Source organism: Trichechus manatus, unplaced genomic scaffold (genome assembly GCF_000243295.1).
Source record: "Trichechus manatus latirostris isolate Lorelei unplaced genomic scaffold, TriManLat1.0 scaffold00016, whole genome shotgun sequence".
In the NCBI taxonomy this organism is placed as follows: Eukaryota; Metazoa; Chordata; class Mammalia; order Sirenia; family Trichechidae; genus Trichechus; species Trichechus manatus.
The window spans coordinates 30,608-56,289 of record NW_004443952.1 but is presented as its reverse complement, the minus strand read 5'-3'; the positions used below and the strand labels follow the sequence as shown (position 1 = coordinate 56,289).

At 36.9% G+C, this 25,682-nt stretch overlaps 1 protein-coding gene across 2 annotated transcripts in view; it reads right to left on the bottom strand.

The window, feature by feature from the left end:
• C5 (complement C5) overlaps positions 1-19,621 on the bottom strand; it is a 114,342-nt gene extending 94,721 nt beyond the window's left edge. For both annotated transcript variants that reach the window (XM_023727340.1, XM_004372110.1), the window contains exons 1-6: positions 19,535-19,621; positions 14,836-15,028; positions 11,829-11,991; positions 7,837-7,907; positions 4,833-4,924; positions 1,922-2,004 (exon numbers count right to left, since the gene is read on the bottom strand). In XM_023727340.1, the coding sequence (XP_023583108.1) occupies positions 1,922-2,004; positions 4,833-4,924; positions 7,837-7,907; positions 11,829-11,991; positions 14,836-15,028; positions 19,535-19,599 (667 nt within the window). In that variant the 5' untranslated portion in view covers positions 19,600-19,621. The remainder of the gene's footprint in view (positions 1-1,921; positions 2,005-4,832; positions 4,925-7,836; positions 7,908-11,828; positions 11,992-14,835; positions 15,029-19,534) is intronic.
• Positions 19,622-25,682: the final 6,061 nt, after the last annotated feature.

The window sequence follows — 25,682 nt, the reverse complement described above, 5'->3', positions numbered from 1 at the left end:
ATCATTCAGTGTGTCTGAATTTTTGGTAGGTTGTATGGGTTTTCTCCCCCCTCCCACAAGCTTACCCTAAGTGTATATGAAGTATCACTAATTATACCCTAGAGTCCCCACTGGGGTCTATTGGTACATATGTGTAACAAATAAAAATTTTCAAAATTTCTATTTTTCCTACCAAAAATTCAGACACCTCATATAATACCCTGTAAAAACAATAATTTGTGGCACATGCCCATTTCTTCCGTTTCAAACAGTCATAAAGGTCCCTGCCTTGCAGTAGCATGCACTGTCAGTGGTACAGCAGCTTTCCAATAAATCCCACAGGCTGAAAAAGTTTATGGTCGCTATATGTACCCTCAGGCACAAAATTAAACTAAGAATTGAAACATGAGTAGGAGTTGGCTACACAGGGAGGGGAGAAGTGTTCCAGGCAGATGGAATACCATGTGCAAAGCCACTGACGCTGGAGGACAGTGAAATTGAGTGGTATAAAATGAGGCCGAGGAGGTGGTTAGACAGCTCACAATGAGGATTTTGGTTTTCATTATAAAAGGAGTAGGGAGAGACTGGGGAATTTTCAGTAGAGAAATAACACAATCAGATTTTCATTTCAAGATTATTTTGACTAGTTGCAAGCAATAAAGACACCAGTTAGGAGGCTTTTGCAGTACTCTAGCTGGAGCCTGGTGATGACAAGCATGCGGGTGGCTGCAGATAGTAAGAGGTGAGTGAATTCTAGATACATACAAAATACTTGGAGGAAGGGAGATCATATGTTATTGAGAGCCTATGATCTTTAAGGTTGAGTTTCATTATAACAAATTTGTTTTGTCATTGTTTTTGCTTATTAATTCTTTAAATTTGTATGTTCCTTCTTCTCCATATCATCATGAGTCTGGTGATGGCATTTAGAAAAATGCCTTCAAGCCGAAGAAAGTTCAGTTTGTTAACAGAGCACACACATATTCTATTAAACTACTATAACAAATGGAAGATTAAGCTGTTCATGTGTTAATTATTAGTCCCTGGGTGGTGCAAACAGTTAACACACTTGGCTGCTAACCCAAAGGTTGGAAGTTTGAATCTACTTAGAGGCTCCTCCGAAGAAAGTTCTGGTGATCTACATCTGAAAAATCAGTCATTGGAAACCCTATGGAGCACAGTGCTATTCTGACACACATGGGGTTTCCATGAGTCAGTACCAACTGGATGGCAACTGGGTTTTTTGTGTTAATTATTAGTCCATTCAATATGATTGATTTCAAAACAAGAACATATTAAATTTCCAAATAAATATGTTAGAGATTTGTGATCCAGAAGGAAGATAGTGCTGGACTAGGAGTAAGGAAAACTGATGCTGTCCTTGTTCTGTCACTAACTGATTGTAAGCCTTGAGTAAATCTTTTATTAATTTTATTGGGTTCCACTCACTGTAACTCTGATTGTTTAAAACCAAAAAAACCAAACTCGTTGCCATCGAGTCGGTTCCGACTCACAGCAGCCCTACAGGACAGAGTAGAACTGCCCCATAGGGGTTCCAAGGAGTGCCTAGTGGATTCAAACTGCCAACTTTTGGTTAGCAGCTGTAGCTCTTAACCGCTACACCACCAGGTTTTCCTAAAATCATAGTTCTGGAAAGAACCTTAACTTGTCAAGCTCCTCATGGGACTAGGTACTTTTAGCTCTGTGATGAAGAATACAAGTCCAGAGAGATTGATTGCTCAAGGTTGATGAGGAAATGTGGGAACTAGAACTTAGGCATTTGAACAACTACCACCTACCCATGCCAACCAGGACTTCTAACCATACCAGCAGGCTGCCTCATTGTCATCTAGGAATGATGTTGTGTTAAGCACATTAGTAAAAATAATTATTGCAAAAACATTAACTTTTTAAAGGAAAACTCTTAATTGTCAGAAATTACCATATTCTTCAACTTCAAAACATGTGGTTCCAGTTGTTGAAAAGTCCTCTTTATATTTAGCTCGAATTGTCCACACACCATATCTGAAGAAGCAAAATATTTGAAATTACAGATGCCATAAAATATTTTTAATTCATCCAGAAGAAATATAATCAATTCCTGTTTTACAGAGGAAAAGGCATGTAAAGCTGTAGATACTAAGATCCACAAAACAGTAGAAAATCCGTAATAATGTTTCTAGAAATATATAATACAGGTCAAGCTTATCCAGATGATAAAATTCACACCTTACATAATATGAAATTATGGTTGGAGGCAAAGCAGGGCTTAAAGAGGAAAAGACCTGGATTAACAGCCTTCATTCAAAAATATTTACTGAGCACTGGATTAAGAACTGGAGATCAAAAATGAATAAGATGGAACACTCTCTCCTTTCATAGAGCTAAGAGCCCACAGGAGTTCATATTATCACTTCTCCATTTACTAACAGGTTGGACTTGGGCAGGTTATTTAACCTTAGTTGTAAAATGGAAAAAAACAATATCTACCTTGCAGATTGGTTATATAATTAACAAATGTTATTACTGTGATTATTATTACTATTATCATCATCAGTCCAATGAATATCAAGTGCCTATGATGTTGTTGAGGAGCCCTGGTGGCACAGTGGTTAAGAACTTGGCTGCTAACCAAAAGGTCAGCAGTTTAAATCTACCACCCGCTCCTTGGAAACTCTATGGGGCATTTCTACTCTGTCCCATAGGGTCACTATGAGTCGGAATCAACTTGATGGCAATGGGTTTTGGTTATTATGTTGAAGTGCTGGAGATATAGCAGTGAGCAAAACAGACAAGCTCCCTACCCTCAAGGAATTTACAGTATAGTGGGGAATAAAAAGGCAAGTAAATGAAGAATAAACAATTACAAAATTGACATTAGTGTCATGAAGGAAATAAACAAGATGTTCAGACAGAGAGTAAAAGGAAGAGAGGGACTACGTTAGGTCAAGTGTTCAGGGATGGTCCCTTTGAAAGGTAGCATTTATCCTGTATTCTAAAGAATGAGACGAAGCAAGTTTTCTGAAGTGCAAAGTGAAGTACATCCTAAGCAGAGAGGACAACATATGCAAAGGTACGGAGGTGGGAAGGTACTTGCCATGACAGGCTGAACATAATCTCCCAAGGAGCAAGGGGCACAAGATGAAGTTGGAGCAGTGATAATAATCATAAAATAATAGGTTCACTTCTGCACTATACAGCATATGGTATTGATTTAGGAAATGATATTGGAATCATTATTCCCTCTTCTTGAGCATAGAGAATGTTACCCAGCTGGAGCTGGGCTCACAACGGCTCACAAGGACTCACAAGGACACATCATCTGGGCCCTGAGGTATAAAGACAATAGCTAGGATAATCTTGGAATATATCTTTTAGGGAACCTTTCACAAAAGCCAATCAAACAGAACACAAAAGACTTTCCACTCTTATCTTTTTCTATTAGCATTTAGTGAATAGAAAATTTGTTGGACAAAGAAGACCCTCCTGACTGTCCTTACTGAAACCTGTACCAATGATTGTTAACAAAGACGATTCAAAATGTAGGATCACAGTTTCTAGCCAATCTGTGAAAAGATCACGCTTTCAATGGTTTTGCTCATTTATAATGTCAATATATAGTGAGGACTTTGTAATGTTCTCTGGACTCGGGCAGACATGGCTGTAGCAGCATGCTTGTCCGGTTTTCCCATTCTTGCCTATTCTGTAATTTTCTCTGGACTCTGGCAGACATGGCTTTAGTAGCATGCTTGTCCATTTTCCCATTCTTGCTTATTCTGTAATCCTTGGACTCGGACAGACATGGCTGTGGCAGCATGCTTATCTGTTTTCCCACTCTTTGTGTATTCTGTAATATTTCCTTGGACTCGGGCAGACATGGCTCTGGCAGCATGGTTGTCTGTTTCCCACTTTTGCCTTTTTGTATATATGCCGAATACAACTTTCTTTTTGCTTAACTAAACTTTGTGATGTTTTTACCCTACAACAGTATTTTCAAGAAAGTATGCAATTTTTTAAATTATTTATTTATTTATTGTACTTCAGGTGAAGGGAAAGTATACAATTTTAAGATTATCCAAATTATTCTAACTCCCCAATTCATCCAAATTTCTAGAAAATTTTCAGTATAGTAAATTAACTGCAAATACCCCACTAGAAGACAGTGCAAATATAACCATAAAATGATTTTGTTTTAAAGTCATATTGAAGCCGTTTAGAGGTGCATTTGTCTTGTCTGTCCTGCTGTAAATTCCCTGAAGGCAGGGACTGTGGATTCTCCACTTCTATTTTGCATCTCTCACACCTGTATCAGGAGTATGTTCGCTAAATAGTTATTACATTGAATTCTGTTTAAACACTTTCTCAAATAATTTATCATGAGGGCAAATGGAAGAAATGTCTTCAAGAACACCCTTCCTCTTGATTCTGCCTTCTGGTACTCTATGTAGACACAGACCAGAGAGGATCAATATTTTATAACACTCAGAGTGAGGGATGGGACCACACAACAGTCTTTTAGACTAAAAGTTCCTTAGATTCCTGGAGGGGTGAGGTGTTAATGGTTTTAATGAAAAACAAACAAACAAAAATCTACAGACTATTTTTGCCTCATCCCAATTTTTATTTTTATATGTAAAAAAGAATGGTTAGAAGTACAGGTTGTGGGGGAGCCTGTCCAGAACTGAGCCTAGCTTCTCACTAGACTTAAAAAGATTTTGCATAGTCGAATTTCTTTTGAAATGACACCCTTTGTTAATAGTAGGTGGCTCCTTTTGACTGGTTATCTGTTTCACAACCAAAAGTTCCAGATGTGCTTTTCAGAGAAAACCTTATTAACAAATACTTCTAAATACTTAGGATTAGGTGGAATCTTGAAGTCAGGAAACGAGATAATTCCAGTATAATCATTTTCTTCTACCAGGTCAACTTCTGATCCATCGGGATCCTTTGAATAAAAACAAACAACCTCAAAGCACAGAAACCACATTCTTTAAAGGTGTTAACTGATAATATGATTTTTTTTATCTACAGAAACATTTACCAACAAATACCCACATCTTCAAATTAGATATGAAGGGGGAAGATTATTTAAGTGTTGTGGAAGGCCAATATGATTCATTTAAGCCTTTTCATTCCCTCTTTTTGAAACCTCCCCCATGTCTTGCCTCACCAAAACACAAACACACCTCAATCGGTGTCCAGGTGTCCTAATCTCAATTATCTAGAAGAAACTCAGTAATTCTTTTCAGAATAATGAAAAAAAGAAATGTAACAAAATATAAAAAATAACAACTGATGTTATTATTAGCCAAATGTGAATTTTGTGGTCTTTATAGATATCGGAATCTAAATTTTATATATGTTCATTTGAATTTTCCTAAATTAAATATGCTATAAAATGTATTTCTTAGCTAGACATTTTATAAATGTGCAATATGGACATTTTGAACTTGATAAAACACTCAAAATGGTTACATAATCTTGAAAGTTCTCATAAAGCTTCCCCACCAATTTCATTTTATGTTTGGGTTAGAAATTATTGAAAATTATTGAAATGAGGTTTCAGCTTTCTTTGGACTACATGTGGCAGACCATTTCAGCCTTAACTCAGAAACTTACCACCATCTGCCATGACTATGAAATCCACGGTCAGGATTTTAAGGTTTTTGTTTTTTCTTGAATTACAAAGGCCTATTTTGAACAAGAATTAGAATCATAGCTAAATAACCTCCTAGCTGTTATCATTCTCTGCAGTCTACTTTGTACAATGCTTCTAAGATGATCTCTCTCAAGTATCTTTTTTAAGATACTTTCTACACACTACTCCCTACCACTCTGGGATCAGATTCCTCAGTCTGTCCGTCAAGATCCTCCCCCAGTCTACTTGGCCTCCTCTCTTTATGGGGCAGCTCTTACACTGGATAACAAGCAACCACGCTTCATCATGTGGTACCAGGATTCTATTTTATTTTTACTTCTGTGAAGCAGCTTCCTCATTTCTATCACTCTTCCTTGCTTCCTCTCCTCACCTCCCTCATCCTAGCATACTGTGAGGCTTCTCTCTGCATTCCTCTTGCTGCCAATCCTGTATCACCTCTCCCTGCATCTAGATTTCTACAGCCTCCCTGAGTGGTTTTCCTTGCTCCACACTCCCTCACTTCTATCGTAGCAATGCTCTTTGCTATGAATTTTCCTGAGACAGCACTTCCACTCTTTGTCTTAATGCTGTGCTATAAATCTATAATTAAGATTTTGTGTGGCAGGTTGTAGAAGTCTTAACTTCTAGGTCTGGTTATCCAAGCCTCTGGCCTTATTCTAACTCTAAATCTTTATCTCCTTCTGCTTTCCAGGGTTGCCTCTGCTCTTAAATCAGGCTCCTTTCTTTCTGTCTTATCACTCACTCTATTTGTTCTCTTTTGTTCCTTTTCTAGAAATTCTCCCACTTTACCACATATCTAAATTCCACTCATTGTTCCAAGCCCACTTCAAATTCCAGCTCTTCCTTGAAGGCTCCCTTGGCCTCTCTAAGCTCTCTCTTTTCTGAACTCCTGGGTTTACAGTCTATATCAATAGTTGTCAACCACAATAACACCCTGCTGCTTCACAAGTAATTAATTTTAAAATAGATTTTAAAATTTGTGAAAGGTTTATGATTTTTGAAAGTTAGAAAGGATTCAAAGTTATCCTAATACATCACTCTGTTTTCACTTGCATTCTAAGGTTTTGGTTTGTTTTTTTTTTTGAGCAGGAGAAACAGTGTTCCAACCTGTCATGAAGAACCATTACTAACATACCTACTGTTAATAGGTGATGCTCTTATGACAAATTGTAGTATTTTATTTCCCACAAAAATTTTGTAGGGGTGTGACGCAAACTGGGTAAGAGCATGGGACTTTATTGTACATGTGCATATCATCTGTTGTTTATGTCATGTCTGATAAATGTTGGCTAGCTGATGATCTTTACCTCATGGTTTAGCACTATTTTTCCAATTGTTAGTATGTTAGTTATAAACTCTAAATTCCTTAAGCGTAAGTACCATGGATTATTATTTTTTATCTTGAATTGTACAAATCAAAAATCTTATACAGTTGTCCCTGGGTATCCTCGGGAGATTGGTGCCAGGACCTCCCATGGACACCAAAATCTGCAGATGCTCAAGTCCCTTATATAAAATTGCATAATATTTGCATATAATCTACCCATATCCTCCCATATACTTTAAACCATCTCTAGATTACTTATAACAGCCAATACAACATAAATGCTATGTAAATAGTTGTTATACTCTATTCTTCAGGGAATAATGACAAGACAGGAGGTGAACAATGCTCAAACAACAAATGCTAGAGAGAGACTGAGGATCCAAAATGGTGGGAGGCTACAGCAGGGTATGCCTACACATCACGGCATTCCAGTGGATTCAGCTTAGTGCTTGACTGGAGGTATATTCAAGTTTTACTTTTTGGAACTTCTTTTTTTTTTTCCTGAATATTTTCCATCCACGGTTGGTTGAATCCACAGATGCGGAACCTGTGTATACAGAGGGCCAACTGTACATAATAGATATTCAATTAATTCTTAGTGATTGATATTCTTTAAAAAAGAAATCACCAAGGATATATTTAAATGGCTTAGTTCAAAATCCTTCAGCTTGTCGAGACTTTATTTTTATGAGCTTTTGATGTATGTCTGTTGGGAAGAGATATAGACCTAGGATGCTCTACTCTGAGTAGGTGTTCAATAGCCATTTATGAAACATTGAATGAGTTAGTGTAGTGTGAGGCAGGGTTATAGAATGCTGAATCTTGTCCTGAAAATGAGTTAAATTATTATTTAAATAAAAAGCATACTTACTACGAAGGTTAAGACAGTTTCTCTTTTGGCTGGCTTCAAATCATCATTCAATGAATAAACTCTAACCTTTACTGTAAGAATAATTGACATCATTAAAAACTGCTAAACACAAGGGCCTTTTTATTTTTAAAATAATCACTCTTAATAGAGATGAGTCCCATTTAAATAAAAAAACATACACACAATCGATACACAAAAAATCCATGTTAAAAAGAAAGTTGGCTTGTGAATATATACTCTACAAAAGATTCTTCTCTTTTAAGGAGAATTCTCTTAGATTCCTTTAAATATTTTCTTTTAGTGTATTTAAAGTACAGTTCTCTTTATTAAAATACATTTACATATAACTTTTTGGGAATCACCCACAGTACAAAATTAGTTACATTGGTAATTAGGCTGTTGTTTATCAAGAATTTCATAGAAGCAAAAAAGTGACATCTACTATATGGCTTTATGGAGCATAATATATTGAATATCTTAATAGAAAATTACTGTAGTTTGACTCAGACATCATACACTCTTCCACTTATGAAACCAACACAATCCCAAGTTAGTTCTTATTGCTGCTATAGGCAGTTTTGAATTGCATGGCTTTGTTATATTTATTAAGCCAGATCCTACAGTTGTTCTCTTATTGTTAGAAAAAAGTATATGGTAGGGCTCAATAACAGTTATTTTTCTTCTATTTCTTTCTGTCAGTTAACAGAGCCCTACCTTTTAAATAAAAAGCACCTGTTTAGCTTTTAACTCATAGACAAGCTGATCCAGTTCCTTCCAAAGGCGTATTATAATTTCTCTAGAGTTTTAGTGATGCTTAAATCATTTCATGGTCAGCACTTTACCTACCAGATAAAATAGAACTGGCACCACAAGCCCAATACCCTTTAAAGGGTGAGTATCATGCAAAGCTTTACACAAGAAGCCACGTTAAGCTCTCTAAAACTGATTTCACTAAGACCGCAAGATAAAAGGGAAATGCTTGGTAAGTCCTGGACACTCTGCTCTTCCCTTCCCCTCACATCTCATCTCTCACCTCGAATCCTCCCTACTGCCTTAAGACAAACCCAGTTCTGGCCTGAGCATCACTGGGAAGCTTCCAGAGGCAGAACGTCCCAATGGTTAAGAGCACAGGCGCTGGAGTTTAAATTTGATTTCACTCTTGCCTCTGCCACTACCTAGTGTGACCCTGAGCAGGATACATACCTAATCGCTATAAGCCTTAGTTACCTCATCTGTAACACAGGAGTGCTAGTATCTGCTTTATAGTGCTGTTACGAAAACTGAATGAGACAAAGCTTTTGCACAGACTGGTACATAATAGGTAATCAATAAATGTTTATATTTTTTTATTGTTGTTATTACTTCTACCATTACTATCTCTCTAGTTTCTAAACCAGTTTGTGTTTAGGTTAGAAAATTAATCCTGTATTCACAGCAATGGTGTATCTGAGGCAAGATTAATCAATTTTTGTATCAAAGATACTGCTTATTAATTTAAAAAATACTTATTGAGTGTCTTTTATGTGCCAGGCACTATGCTAGGTACTAGGATAGAGCGGTGAGACAAATCAGACATAGAAGTCTTCTGAGTGGAGAAGAGAGGCAAATACCTAATCACACAACCCAAAATCAAACCCATTGCCGTCGAGCCGATTCCGACTCATAGCAACCCTATAGGACAGAGTGGAACTGCCCTATCGGGTTTCCAAGGGGCAGCTGGTGGATTCGAACTGCTGACCTTTCTGGTTAGCAGCCTGAGCTCTTAACCACTGCGCCACCAGGGTTCCATAATCACACACATATATGTAAAATTCCAAGGGTGTAAGGAGCTGCAAAGGACACCCGCCTGGCGTTATTAGAGTGTAGATGAGGAAGGTTTGAAACCGTCAGGGAGATAAGGGGAAGTTTCACCATGGAAGGATCCTGCAATGACATTTAAGGGCTGAGTAGGAGTTAAGGTAAAGGAGGGGCAAAAATGTACCGGGCAGAGGTAATGGCATGTTACTCAGGCCTTAATATGGATGGGAACATAGTGTGAGAAAGGAACTGGAAACAGGTCAGGTTGGCTGGCAGGCTCTGTGGAATTGAAGGATTGTGGCCAATATTCCAAAGTCATTTATCCTATAAGGAAGGCCTTGAAGATTTAAGCCTTTATCCTAAAGATGCTTATACTAAAAAAAAAAATCCCTTAAGGATCTTCAGATTAAGTATGCCCAGCAGGACATTGAGTTATAAATAGCAAGATGTAATCATTTTTCAAAAAATTACTTTTAAGTAATTCTTTTTCTTCTGTGTAAATAAGGCTTCGTGCTACTCGTTAGATTAAATGATAATGGAAAACACTCTCCTAGTGCTTACTATATATGTTAGACACTGTTTAAGTGGTTTACTTGTATGCGTTCATTTCATTCTAACAGCAACCGTCTGAGGTAAGATCTATTATTATTTCCATTTTATAAATGAGGAAAGTGGGGCACAGAGAGGTTGAGTAACTTGTCCAGGGATGCTTCGCTAATAACTGCCAAAGCTGGGATTTGAAGCCAGACAGCCTGGCTTCAGAGTCTAGCTTTTATTAAGGGGACAATATTTAGAGAAAATTCCCCAATTTTCCTCCATGGTTAGAATAGATGAGAATACCACATCTTCTTACAGTAAAGTCCTGATAGAGACATAGTAAATGAGGCAGTTCTTAAGGAAAGCCTTAATAGTTAAGAAAGGCCTCAGGCCCTAGGTATCAGACTCTTTATTGGACAAAGACAGAGGACCCTAATGTTGACAGAGGTAGTGTCAACAGGATCCCATTAATGAAGCATCCTACACTACAGGAGGAGGAAAAGAGTGAGGATTCACTATTGCTAGATATGATTATGTTCAAAAGTACTCAAGTCTCATGGGCAGAGTGTTTTCTTATATACGAAGTCATCTTCTTGAAGTCAAGGAGATGGGACTATTCTGGCAATGACATTCTGTCCAAACTGGTGGCAATATCTCTACCCTCTCTAGGCCTTTCTGAGGTGATCATAACAGGTACTTCTGATGAAATGATAATGGTGTAGCCTGATTCCATCCCACTACTGTTATCATCTACATCAACCAACATTTAACGAGAATCTGCTGTGTTCAAAGCTTTTCAACAAACCTGGCTGGTCCTCCCTGCCTCCCTCTTTTCTTCAGTAGGAATATCTTGACTGAAACTCCATAACCTCTCCAAATTGCCTCTTGCCACATTCCTCCCTCCCCACACACTCTTCACTCCTAATCCTATCATTGCTCAAAAGGCAATGATGGTAAAAGGGAGAAATGGGCAATTGAAGTTTTTGCAAACGCATGAACATATTTGGGCAGCATTGACACTTTTCTGTATTTTACTTTTGGTACATTGGGAACAATTCCAGCCATTCCTCAATCACAGTGTTTTTAGTGACTATCCTGCACTTTTCCCCTCTAAAAACAGAACTATTAATATGGGACATGGTTTTAACAGAATCTTTCTTAGGTGGATTCCCTTGGAAAATTAGTATCTATATATTTCTGTGATCTAGTTTATTCTTTGCTAAAACATCTGTTTTTGATCCTCTAGAGTTGGATTTGTTTTCTAAATTTGGAGATTAGCTCCAAAGTCAATGAACTTTTTTAAATATATAAATTGCTCTATAATAAATTATTTTCCCATTGCCAAGATTGTTTTTGCAATTAAGTTCTTATATTTGTTTAATAAATAAGACATAGCACAACATTTTATAGTTTTTAAAAATCTTTTTCTACTTGGAAACAACAGATGGGGCAGATAATATAATTGTTGATTTTGCAATTTGTCAATTTCCATATAAGTTTAAAATTAGGATGTTATTTACAAGTTTAAAAGTCACTGGGAACTGAGGTTTTTTTGAGCAAGTTGAAAACCTTTGTCTACTTAATTTCAGGTGTTAAAAAGTTATACGATATAGTGTCAATTTTTTTCCCCATGGAGAAAGAAGTATCTTATACTCTACCTGACTGGTCCGGAGTGTAAACGGGTTTGTCTGTATGAATGAAGAGAAATCCATTGTCATAGGTTATTGGCACTTTTTTTGATTTTGAAAAATGCTTTGCTACCACATCCAGATACACATATGAAACTGGATTTTGGCCTTCAGGTAATTGTTTGGGCTGTATCTATAAAAGAAAATGTTGATGGAAAAGAGTAATTTTAATGTAATAAAATATGTTGGCTTTCTAAATACCACTGTAATCTCATTGCAATAAAAAATGATTATGTGTAGCTAATCATTTAAAAAGTGGTACAGGAACTACCAGTTGCCATTGAATTGACTCCAACTCATGGTGACCCCGAGTGCGTCAGAGTAGAAGTGTGCTCCACAGAATTTTCAATGGCTGGTATTTTGGAAGTAGATCACCAGACCTTTCTTCCTAGTGCCTCTGGGTGGATTTGACCATCTAACCTTTTGGTTAGTAGTCAAGTGCATTAATTGTTTGTACTACCCAGGGACTCCTACAGAAACTACAGTGGTAAATAAATTTTGCTCAAAGCCCTTCAGTGTCTTAATATCATAACAAAAATTTAGCTTCAGCAATTAAAAGCCTTTTTGGTTGCATGTTTCCCAAATTGTACATATATACAGTGAAAGCTGTGAGAGCCAGAACTTCATGGGACTGCCTTGTTTTCCCAGGTCTTGCAAGTTTCCTGCCTTTGACAGGGTGCAGTCTTACCACTTTTCTATCGCTCATTTTAGTGGAAAATATCTTGAGTTTTCCTTCTCTGACAGGTTTCCACCTTACACAGTTTCTGGCTTGTGCAGATTTTACTATATATGTATATACTATATATATGAGTATGTATGTATTTAGTAAAACTAATACATACATTCTTTTAACAAATTTTCACTTAATCAGCTCACTGGACTACCCCGTGCTCTCCAGTCCCTCAGTACAGCAACCTGACTGATGCTCAGAACATGTGTAATACACCTACATAGTTCTGCTCCCATGGGTTGAGCTGCGTGCTTTCCAAGAATTAGCTGTGTTGTTCCCAGTTTGTGTATGTGATTGTAATTATCTACTTTACATTAAATAATTGAACATTTAATACATAAAAAATAACAAAAGAAAAAGAAGTGTCCCTATGAAAACTTCGTTGCAGGCTTTGGAAACACAGGATAAAAGTTAATCAATAAACCAATTGCTATGGAATTAGATGTAAGTGAGATTACTACAAAACTTTAGATAAGAAACTATAAAGATTCTGCACTCAGATTACTTTGCAAATATCTATAAATACTTTCAAGAAACTTTAAAGAAACAGAAATTGCAAAACAAATATGTGTTGTTAAGGTGCAACTTATGTAATAAATAACACTTAAAGCTCCAACCAGTGCACTCATACTTAAAGAAAAGATATTGAACTAATATCAAACAATTAGCAAATCAATATGCATTATAATGCTAAGATACAATGAAATGCTTAATATATGCATCAATTTTTATGATTCCCCAACTTAATCTACTTTTTAAATTAAACATCTAACTCAGCCTGTGCAATATAACTTTCTGGGATGATGGAAATGTTATCTGTGCTGTGCAATATGGTAGCCACTAGCCACATATGGCTATTGAGCACTTGAAATGTGGTTGGTTTGACTAAGGAACTGAATTCTTAATTTTGATTAAATTTAAATATAAACAGCCTTAAGTGGCTAGTGGCTACCCTGCAGGCAACTACTAGGCCCTGTCATAGCAGATAAGAGAGAATCTCCTGAAAGTAACGCTTTTGGGAAAATAATTTTAAATTTTAATAAACCAAATAAGTGGAAGTATTTGTTAAGAGATTAGAGCATTTATTATCAAGAACATTAATGAAAGAATTCCTATGTTTGGCTAGAACTTATTTACATCAGTGTTTCTCAGACTTCAAAGGGAAAAAGTTTCTAGTAGAACCTCAGTTTTGATTTAAATTATTTTTATTGCAATGTTTCTTAAAACCATACAAACCTAAAACTACGTATAAACTTCTTATGCTTATGAGTTTTACATAACTATAAAATCAAAACAAATTTATAAAAGAAATTCTAATAAAGCTACAAAATCAATAAAATCCAAATTTTAAGCTCTACAAAATTTTGAATTTTAATTTCTTTATAAAGAACTTGGTTTAGAGAAACACTTGTCTGAATGAACCCTATATCCCCTTCCAAGTCTGATATTCTTTGACTTTTGAATTTATATTGGAATTCAAAATTATATTTTTTGGTTGTATATATTCACTTAGGAGAATAAACAGTAAACTTAGTATGGAAATTTTTGTAATTAAAAAAATTTAACTCAGCATCAGAATTTTTAATAAGAAATGAGTTGTGAGCACTTTTCTAATCAATCTATACCATAATGTCTCCATAGAAACAAAGGTTGTTTGTTCCAGGCTTTCTTTCTATTAACTACAGGTTGTCAATGAGAACTATTCACTTTAGTAATAAATAACTTTATTTAGTAATCAATTAGAAGCTCTAATTGTACAATACTAGAGTTTAAACAAATGGTCAGTAGCATCAATGGGTTTTTGTGGGCAGTGCAATAGGCATAATTCACATTTCTCTATTTCTTTGCAACTAGAATTTTCACAGTAAACAAGTATTTTCAATTCATCTCCAAATATTTCCACCTTAATAAGACTTTACTTTCGAATAAGAACTTAAAATTTACATGCATTGCTCAAAAAGCAGCCACAATTCTACTTATAATTTCCTGTTTCACCCAGATTATCATTACTGACTGACATGCACTGCTGAAAATTTACATGCATTGCTCAAAAATCAGCCATAATTCTATTTATAATTTTCTGTTTCACCCAGATTATCATTACGGACTGACATCATCTAATAATCACATAGTGGTATAGTGGTGTAAATGACCAAATTTCTATTTTATCAATATTCAAATTTTGCAAATATTTTCCTGATAATATTCTGTATACATACATAAAGAAAATGAAGGATAAATACATACTGTTAAGATTGCAGAGTTTTGGAATTTATTTTCTGGAGATAAATGAACATAGCCTGAAGAGTATTGAAATTTCTTATCTGGGTAACTTTTAATAGAGATTGTTGCATCAAATGCTTCTGTGTATCCATAAACTTGAATTACAACATTTTCAGATCCTCCAACACGAAATAGTTTTGGTGCTGAAATGACATACCTGTTGAAAAAGAAAGAGAGAAGTATCAGTGTCTTTACACAACATATTTTCTTATACTGCTGACATTTTTTCTCTCTCTTGAGAGATTCAATTTAAAATAGATATGTTATTTGAACTTTTTGTTGTTAGGTGCCATCGAGTCAGTTCCGATTCATAGTGACCCTATAAATAACAGAATGAAACACTGCCTGGTCCTGTGCTATCCTCACAATCATTGCTATGTTTGAGCTCATTGTTGCAGCCACTGTGTCAATCCACCTCGTTGAGGGTCTTCCTCTTTTTCATTGACCCTCTATCAAGCATGATGTCCTTATCCAGGGACTGGTCCCTCCTGACAACATGGCCAAAGTATGTGAGATGAAGTCTCGCCATCTTTGCCTCTAAGGAGCATCCTGGCTGTACTTCTTCCAAGGCAGATTTGTTCATTCTTCTGGCACTCCACGGTATATTTAACATTCTTTGTCAACACTATAACTCAAAGGCATCAATTCTTCTTTGGTCTCCCTTATTCATTGTCCAGCTTTCACACGCATATGAGGAGACTGAAAATACCATGGCTTGGGTCAGGCACACCTTAGTCCTCAAAATGACGTCTTTGCTTTTCAATACTTTAAAGAGGTCTTTTGCAGCAGATTTGCCCAATGTAATATGTTCATTTGATATGTCGTTTGATTTCTTGACTGCAGCTTCCATGGGGGTTATTGTGGATCCAGGTAAAATACTTCAACTTAACATTATATTTTTATATCAAAATTTATTTGGGATCTATGATAATTTTAGCATAGTTTCTAAGAAGAAATAAGCTTGGAACTGAGACCTGAGTAATAGAGCTGGAGGTTTAGTCTACATTTGAAATGGTAATAGTATCTTCCCAGAACTACTGCAGCTAGGGAAGATTTTTAATGGCGTTGAGTGGCACATGTAAACAGGGTCAATATTTTTCCCAATGAGATAAACAGCAACATTTGCTGCTTGAGTGACCACAGTAAAGTCACTAACCCTCTCTCAGGATAAAATAGCTTACCTGTGAAAATATCACTTTCTCTACCAGGCTGTTTTAAGAATTAAACAAGAAAATGAAAGTGCTTAGCACACCTAGTACTCAATAAATGTGAAGATTCTTTTCACTAAATTAGTTGAAAGGAGGTAATCTTAGAAGTATGTGTCATTCTAGCATGTGGATAAAGAAAAGGATAGAATACAAGTGAGATGGAGGGATTCATTTGGAAGTGGAAGTAGTGATGGAGGTCCTTGAAGATTGAATAATAATAATCATACAACAACTTAATAATAACTAATACTAATTGAGTAGATGCCATATATCAGAGATTGTGTTAGCACTTTACATACAACTTTTCCATCTTTACAACAAGCCAATGATTATGTATTTTACTCTTCCTACTGCACAGATAATGAGAGATCAGTTTGACCAAGGCTACAGGGCTTGTAAGTAAGTGATTGAGGCAGGGCTTTATATTCAGGTCTCTCTCAGTTGTTATGTGTGTAATTGAGGTCAAGGTTACAAGTTTTATTCCCAACCATAGAGTGTTTCCTTACTTCTATTTTTCGTGTGATTTATACAAGAAAGGGGGTGAATCTACTTAAGTTTCTGAAATACAAATTTTTAAATGTGTGATTTTTTGCCAGTAGGGCTCTGTTTGTTTTATTGAATGAAAACTTATAAAAATAAACTAGGGTGTTAATTATATACCATAAAAGTACCTAATTTGAGCAGTGAGATTACATAGAAAAAGAAGTGCAAATCAACCCAAGAGAGCTTACAAAAACCTGTTGCCATCGAGTCGATTCCGACTCACAGCGACCCTATAGGACAGAGTAGAGCTGCCCCATAGGGTTTCCAATGAGCTTAGTGACTGAGTAATTCAAGTGGCCAGACAGGCTTGGGGTGCACCCCCCACCCCATCTGGAAGAATTGTTGCAGGCTTCTGTCAACCTACGACATTTAAAAAGTCTTTAAAAAGCAACAAATATTTAGTAACAATGAAATTAATTTGGAAGCAATTAAATCCTTCAAAGCATCTGGCAGTTCCCCTACATGACACCTAATTTGGAACCACTTATAGGCAAATTGTTAAAGTGAGAAAAGTATCTCCAGACTTCCAGCCACTGCTCAGCAGGTGACAGCTGAAAATGCGAAAAGTTCAGCTTTCATAATTGTAAGATACATTTACTGAAACCTTACTATGTGCTAGGCATGTTCTAAACACTATGTGTATATACATATATATGTTGTTCTGTGCTGTTGAGTCAATTCTGACTCATAGAGACCCTATAGGATAGGGTAGAACTGTCTCATAGGGTTTCCATGGAGCAGCTGGTAGAACTGCCTCATGTGGTTTCTTAGGCTGTAAATCCTTGTGGGAGCAGATTGCCAGGTCTTTTCTCCTGTGGAGGCGCTGGGTGGGTTTGAATCACTAGTATGTTAGTTAGCAGCCCAGTGCTTAACCATTGCGCCGCCAAAAACCAAACCTATTGCCGGTGAGTCAATTCCGACTCATAATGACCCTATAGGATAGAGCAGAACTGTCTCATAGGGTTTCCAAGGAGCAGCTGGTGGATTCGAACTGTCGGCTACTTGGTTAGCAGCCGAGCTCTTAACTACTGCACCGCCGGTGCTCTCTCTATATATACATATATAATACACACTCATTGTGTTGTTATACTCAATGAGGAGCTTTATTATTTTGCCCATTTTATAAATGAGGAAACTGCTAATTAACTTGCCCAAGGCCACACAGCTAATAATTATAAAACTAGGAATTGAACCCAAGCAGGCTATTTCCAGAATTAACACTTTCAACTCCTGTATTATACAGAATTTATCAAAAATTTTGCCACCAGAAAAATCTAGAACAAAGTTATTTTAACTTTATTGTCTTAGGAGTTTTGTGTTTTTCAGTTTGGTATTATTTTAATTTTGAATTATCTACATGGTGGTGGGGAGGGGTGGTGGGAGGGAGACAAAACATCCAGTCTTTGGGGGCTTCTAAAAGATGGCTCTGTAACCACCCTTCATACAGATATTGTGCCTTATTGACTTGTCAGTAGCACAATCTATCCATATGAAGAATTGTGTACTTTTCTTAATTTCTTTCAGTAACTGCAGATGGGTCAGGCCACTGAGTTTGCAGAGAGGCTGGAATGTTTTTTCTACAGATATTTGCATAGCTTGTTCCTTTACTTCCTTCAGGTTTTGTTTGAGTATCACCTCCTCAGTGAAGCCTTCCCTGTCCACACCATTAAATAGCACCTCACCATTTCTGTATCCTCTTACTCTCCTTTATTTTTTCGTTCATAGCACTAACTACTTGACCTCATTCATTCATTCATTGTTTGCTTTTCCCACTAGAGCGCAAGCTCTAGGAATTATGTTTTATCAATTGCTATATCCCTGGTGCCTGTCACATGGTAGGTGCTCAATAAATATTGGTTGAATATATTGAGTGATTGATTAATTACCATGTTATCAACAGTACACTCTCACTTTTTCAGAGAGAGTGAGGAGATGCTTACTAAGGGCCAGTACAGTGCAGTAGAAAGAATTCAGAATAACTGGACAAGAATCATGAGACCCAGCTTCTAGTCATAGTTCTACCACTAATTTGAAGTCACTTGATCTCAACCTTTCTGAGATTTGGCTGCTGTCTTTCAAATTGGAATAAATAAAAACTATCTAAGGTAATAGGGTAATTATGACCATGTGATTAAAAAGATTGGGGATGGGACTGTGCTAAAAAATTATGACATCCTAAGTATACGTTTATATTTAATGTATATTTATATGTATAAATTTATGATGAAATAAAAGAAAAAAAGTGGGAAAAAGGAGATCTTAATACCACTCCTGCTTCTGTCTCTCCCTAGCTGTGTGAACTTTCGCAAGACACTTGCCGTATCTGGACTTTTGTTTCCTCATGTGTAAAATGAATAGGTTGGTTAGATAATCTCCAGCTCCTTTTCAGTACTAAACTATTTTTTCTAGATATATCACTATTTTTAAGATATGGTTTAAAATGTATAATATTTCAATAATAACATTTAAAACTGTGAAGAGTCAGTGCATAAATTCTAGAGTAATCGCAATTGTTTTTCAAATCACAGTATCAGAATTAACCCAAAATAATGCTTGCTTAACTCTCTATAGTCCATAAAAAATACAAAGAAAACGAAGCACCAAATAAAAATAAGCCATAAATGCCAACAAAGTTTATTATCTTAAGTTTTATTTTGTGTTTTTTTCAAGAGAAATTCGAATAACCATTTATTTAAATATTTATAAATAACAATCCCATAAAAAACTGCCATGTTGTTAGCCACTCATCAAATCAAAATCCCTCCATGACTTTCTCATTCAGAGACCAGACTGTTCATTTGGTGCTTCAAAAGTAGAAACCTATTTTCTAGTTAACACAGTCTGTTGAATTTACTTTTTCACTCATCACAACTAAGATACACTGAAAAATGAAGATGAGTTGCTCTACTTACGTTTGTTCCTGTCCCCAGCTTTTCCCCAGAAAGATTAAAAAACAAAATATACCCAAAAGGCCCATGGCTGGAGGTAGCAGTAAACCATGGATAAAACCTTCTTGAAGTTACTCTCCTTTTGAATAAACTGAGTTTAAAGAATTTGGATAAGTTAGTTCTCTGGTTAATCATTAATATCAGAAAGAGGGACCTCTAAATAGAAAAACTACCATCGGAACTACAACACCCTTTAATGCCCAGCTATAAACTTAAGAAATATTTTATAGGAGAATACAGGTAGGGAATTTATGTCAACTAGCATAAATAAAGGGACTCTGAAATAGGAGTTTGGCATTATGATGAATGGCTCAAAGCTAGAAACAAGTAAATCACATTGGCTTTGGCTTTTCCTCTTTTGACCCAAGACATTGACCTTGTATCATCTGTAGGCATAACTCTGGTAGATCTACTCTATACTGTATACTGACAGAGACCCACCTGAATTCAATTTTAAATTAAGATAATTCTAGAATAAATTGGATTTAGACAGGGCTCACAAGGTGGTCCTTTACAGAAAAGCTGAGTGGTAGGATCCTTGGCACTGGAAATGACTTAAGGATAAGCTAAGTTTGCAAAGGGGGTCTACAGAATAGCTCTTTGATCTATCACAGTCTGGAGAAGCTGAACATCAGGTAGAAAAAAGATTGTGACTGGCAATAAAATTACCATACTAAGAATTCTGGGCATCATTCTCTAGGAAATAAGGAACCAATCAAATACTTAGAGGAGGGAATAGCTATCTTCCAAAAAACCCACCAAAGCCGTTGCTGTCGAGTAGATTTCAACTCATAGCGACACTATAGGTCAGAGTAGAACTGCCCCGTAGAGTTTCTGAGGAGTGCCTGGTGGATTTGAACTGCCAACGTTTTGGTTAGCAGCCATAGCACTTAACTACTATGCCACCAGGGTTTCCAGATATCTTCCAATACTTATTAATTCATACATCACTAATTCAAAATTGCATTCATTCAGACATAGCATATCTTTCTTTAAAAAAAAAGCCTCTTATGATTCAATAAAGATTTTCATAATTTTAATATAAGAATCAAGAAATCTTCCTATAACAACTGAGTCTAGTAATCAATTTAAAATGAAATCAAACTTTAAGAACTGAGTCTACTAATCAATTTAAAATGAAATCAAACATTATCTTTAAGATTTTTCATTAATTTTATTTTTATGATATTTTATGGTCACTAGAAAAAAATTTTATTTACTTTTTTCCTTTTATTAGTAGACATTTGTACCTTAGTCTATGATATGTACTTGAAAGTAATAAAATAGATTTCTCTAAATATATTTCTGTAATTCAAATATTTTATGGTCATGTTGGCATTATTCCCTTTGAATTAATAAGGTGCTATTGTACCAACACTTTAGTACTGCATTTATTAGGGAAAAAAGGAGCATACAAGAAAATTTGATACACAAATTTGACTAAAGATGTCTCTTGCATAGGTTATTGAATGGCAAAAGTCTGCCACTGGTCTGACTAACAAGGCCCATTTATTTCAAAAGGAAATCTGTAAAATGATTAAACTGGGTTGCGAAAGATGAGTCAAGTTAAAATAAACAAAGTACTTTTGCCATCATTTTCGGGAAAAGAAATTTAGGAGCAAGTTAGAACACTTAAATCAACATAGCGAATATTTGTATTTTAAGTACAAAGAAGTTTGTTTGTTTGTGTTATAGAGTACCAGTACCAGTTGCCATTGAATCAATTCCAACTCATGGCAACCCAATACGTGTCAGAGTAGAACTTTGCTCCATAGCGTTTTCAATGGCTGCTTTTTGGGAAGCATATCACCAGGCCTTTCTTCCAAGGTGCCTTTGGGTGGATTTGAACCAGCAACCTTTTGCTTTGCACCACCCAGAGACTCCATGTTATAGGGCAAACCCATTGCTGTTGAGTCAATTCTGCCCCATAGTGACCCTATAGAACAGAGTAGAACTGCCCCATAGGGTTTCCAAGGAGCAGCTGGTAGATGCGAACTGCTGACCTTTTGGTTAGCAGCTGAGCTCTTAACCACTGGGCCACCAGGGCTCCATGTTATAGGATAGATATGGATAAGTTATATTTATAAACCATCAGCATAATTCTCTAGTAGAAAACATTTTTTAAAACATAGGTCTTGGAAGCAGAGCCAAGATGGTGGATTAGTTAGATGCACTTAGCAATCCTGCTGCAACAAAGACCCGAAAAACCAAGTAAAAAAGATACAGACGTCAATCCTAGAACCCTGAACCTTAAATAAAGGGATAAAGTATTAGATTGGAAGTCATTGAGGAGAAGAAACTGATAGAAAACGAGGAGGGACTAGAGATAGGAGTGGAGGTTTCTGACCAAACGGCATGACTCAGTGTTGCCATCTTGGGATACAGCCAACAACCCCCGCACGCAGAAGGGCACCTCCACGTAATTCCCAATAGGAGATAGAGATACGGTGTGGACACACCTAGGACTAAGTAAGACCATGTTTGCTGGCTGCATCTCTCACCTGGTAACCACAAGAGCATGCTCCTACAACCCCCACCCCTCTGGTGAACAGCTGCTATAACTGTCCCAACATGGCAACCCTGACTACCAGGAATCAAAGTAGCAATGCACCCTATTGTCATCCTCCATCTAGCCCTCTCTGCCCTGCCCTGCCTTCACCCACCCCACCTCTCTTCTCTGCCACTGCCCAAGGTCCTGAGGGGGCCTGGACCCTAAGCCCCTTCCTGCTGGCTCCGGACCCCTCCTGCTGCCCGCTGCAGCATGCAGGGGACCTGGCCCAGACACCAGGTCCCTTCCTGCCAGCTCCAGAACCCTCACACCACCACCCATGACCCTGAGGAGACCCAGCCTGGACCCCAGGCCCCTTCCCATTGGCTCCAGACCCCTCCCACAACCCGCCATGGCACCTAGGGTATCCAGCCTGGATCCCAGGCCCCTTCCTGCCCGCTCCAGATCCCTCCCCCCCATGCGCTGTAGCAACCAGGGGACCCTACCTGGATCCCAAGCCCCTTCCCACCAGCTCTGGACCCCTCCTGCTGCCCGCCATGGCCCCGAGGGGACCCAGCCCAGACCCCGGGCCCATTCCCGCTGGCTCCAGACCCCTTCTGCTGCCTGCCACAGCCCCAAGGGGACCCAGTCCAGACCTCAGGGCCTTCGCAGACTGTTTGGGACCCCTCCCCCCTGCAGACCACAGCAGCCCCATTCCAGCTCCTGGTCTAGTTCATGCTGCAAACAAATGACCTATCTCCACCCCTTCCCTTCCTGCTGAACCTGCCTTGCTACACCATAGCTGAGCAACTGGCCCTGCACACCAGGACAATGTGGTAGAACTATCATGCCCACAAACGAGCAAGCAACAAAGCATGCCCAGACATAAGCAAACAAAACAAACCTACAATAAATAAATAAATAAAATAAAACCTGAATGTCTTGGAGACGCAGACAGTATCAAAACATTAAAAAAAAAAAAAAAACAGGACAAGATGGCTCCAGTAAGCAACCAGAATAAAACAGCAGTTTACCTTCCAGCAGAAGAAAAGGCAATGGAACTATCTGAGAGGGAATTCAAAAGTCTAATATTCAGGGTTCTCCAAGAGATTAGGGAAAAGATCAAGGAAAATGCAGACAAAAACAACCAAAACATAGCCAAAATCAAGGGAAACACAGGCAAAGCAAAAGAAGAATTCAGAAAAGTAATACAAGAATAAAATATCAAAATAAATAAACAATTAGAAGTCATACAAAAACAGAAATTAGGAATTCAAATGATAAACAACAAAATTTTAGAAATGGACAATGCAGTAGAAGATTTTAGGATCAAATTTGAAACAATGGAAGATAGAATAAGCAAAATTGAAGACAAATCCATTGATGCCACTTTGAGGAAAAATCAGAGAAAAGAATGAAGAAAACATAAGAACTCTGTGGGATACAATCAAGGGCAAAAATTTGCATGTGATCAGAGTTCCAGAACAGGTGGAGGAAATGGAAAACACAGAGAAGATCATTGAAGATTTGCTGATAGAAAACTTCCCTAATATCATGAAAGATGAAAACCTGACCATTCAAGAAGCTCAACGAACTCCATGTAGGATAGACCCCAAACGAAAGTCACCAAGACATATCATAATCACACTCAACAAAACCAAAGGCAAAGAAAGAATCCTAAAAGCAGCTCAAGAAAAACGAAAAGTCACATACAAAGGGGAAGCAATAAGACTAAGCTTTGATTACTCAGAAGAAACCATTCAGGCAAGAAGGCAATGGGAAGATATACATAAAACCTTGAAAGAAAAAAATTGCCAACCAAGAATAATATACCCTGCAAAGTTCTCTCTCAAATATGATGGCAAAGTTAAGATATTTCCAGATAAACAGAAATTAAGGAAATTTGTAAAAACCAAACCAAATGTACAAGAATTATCAAAGGGAGTCCTTTGGTTAGAGAACCAACAACATGAGACAACAACCGGAATCTAGGACATAGGTCAGTATCAGCCAAATAATGACCGAGGTAATGAACTCTCAAGGATAAAACAAAACTAAAAGATTCAGAACAGGGAACAAGAGATGTCAATCTATAAATGACAACAATGTCAGAACAGCAAAAAGGGGAATACATGGTGTAGATATAGAACTTTCTAATCGAGAGGGAGTCAAGGTGAAATCAAGTAATAAAAGACTGTAATAAAAGATAAGGGTAAATTTCAAGATAACCACAAAAAAGTTAACATACTCATCAAAATAAAGAAGAAAAACAAAGTCTCAGTAAACACAAAATCTACAATAATGAAAGAAACGAAAGAAATTTCACAAACAAGGAATTCAGCACAAAAGAGTGAGAGGAACAAAGAAAATGTCAGCATCACAAAAAAAGGCACTACAAAATGACAGCAATAAACTCACACCTATCGATAATCACATTGAATGTAAATGGCTTAAATGCACCTGTAAAGAGACAGAGAGTGATAGAATGAATTTAAAAAATGTGACCCATCAATATGCCATCTACAAGAGACACACCTTAGACACAAAGACATAAATAGATTAAAAATCAAAGGATTGAAAAAAAAATATCAAGCAAACAGCAACCAGAAAACAATGGGAGTGGCAATACTAATCTCAGATAAAATAGACTTTAAGGCAAAATCCACCATAAAAGACAAGGAAGGACATTATAATGATTAAAGGGACAGTCTACCGTGATGACATAACCATAATAAATATCAATGCACCTAATGACAGGGCTCCAAAATACATAAAACAAACTCTAATAGCACTGAAAAGAGAAATTGACAGTTCCACAATAATAGTAGGAGACTTTGACAAGCCACTCTTGGTAAAGGACAGAACACCAAGACAGAAACTCAGGAAAGATACAGAAGATCTTAAGGCCACAATCAACCTTCTTGATCTCATAGACATATATAGGACGCTCCATCCAACAGCAGCAAAGTACATATTCTTTTCCAATGCACATGGAATGTTCTCCAGAATAGACTACATCTTAGGCCACAAAGCAATGCTCAATAAAATCTGAAACAGTGAGATAATAGAAAGCATCTTCTCTGATCACAACACCATAAAAGTAGAACTTAATAACAGGAAGAGCAAGGAAAAAGAAATCAAATACATGGAAACTGAATAATACCTTGCTTAAAAACCACTTGGTAATAGAAGAAATCAAAGATGGAATCAAAAAATTTCTAGAATCAAATGAGAATGAAAACACATCATACCAAAACCTATGGGGCACAGCTAAGGCAGTGCTCAGAGGTCAATTTATAGCAATAGGCACACACATCAAAAAAAAGGAAATGGACATAACCAAAATGTTAGCCCCTACAACTGGAATAAATAGAAAGAGAATAGCAAAAGAAGCCCACAGCTACCAGAAGAAAGGAAATAATAAAGATCAGAGCAGAAATAAATGAAATAGAGAATAGAAAAACAATAGAATCAACAAAACCAAAAGTTGGTTCTTTGAAAGGATCAACAAAATTGACAAATCATTGACCAAACAGACAAAAGAAAAACAGGAAAGGAAGCAAATAACCCAAATAAGAAATAAAATGGGGCACATTACAATAGACACAACTGAAATAAAAAGGA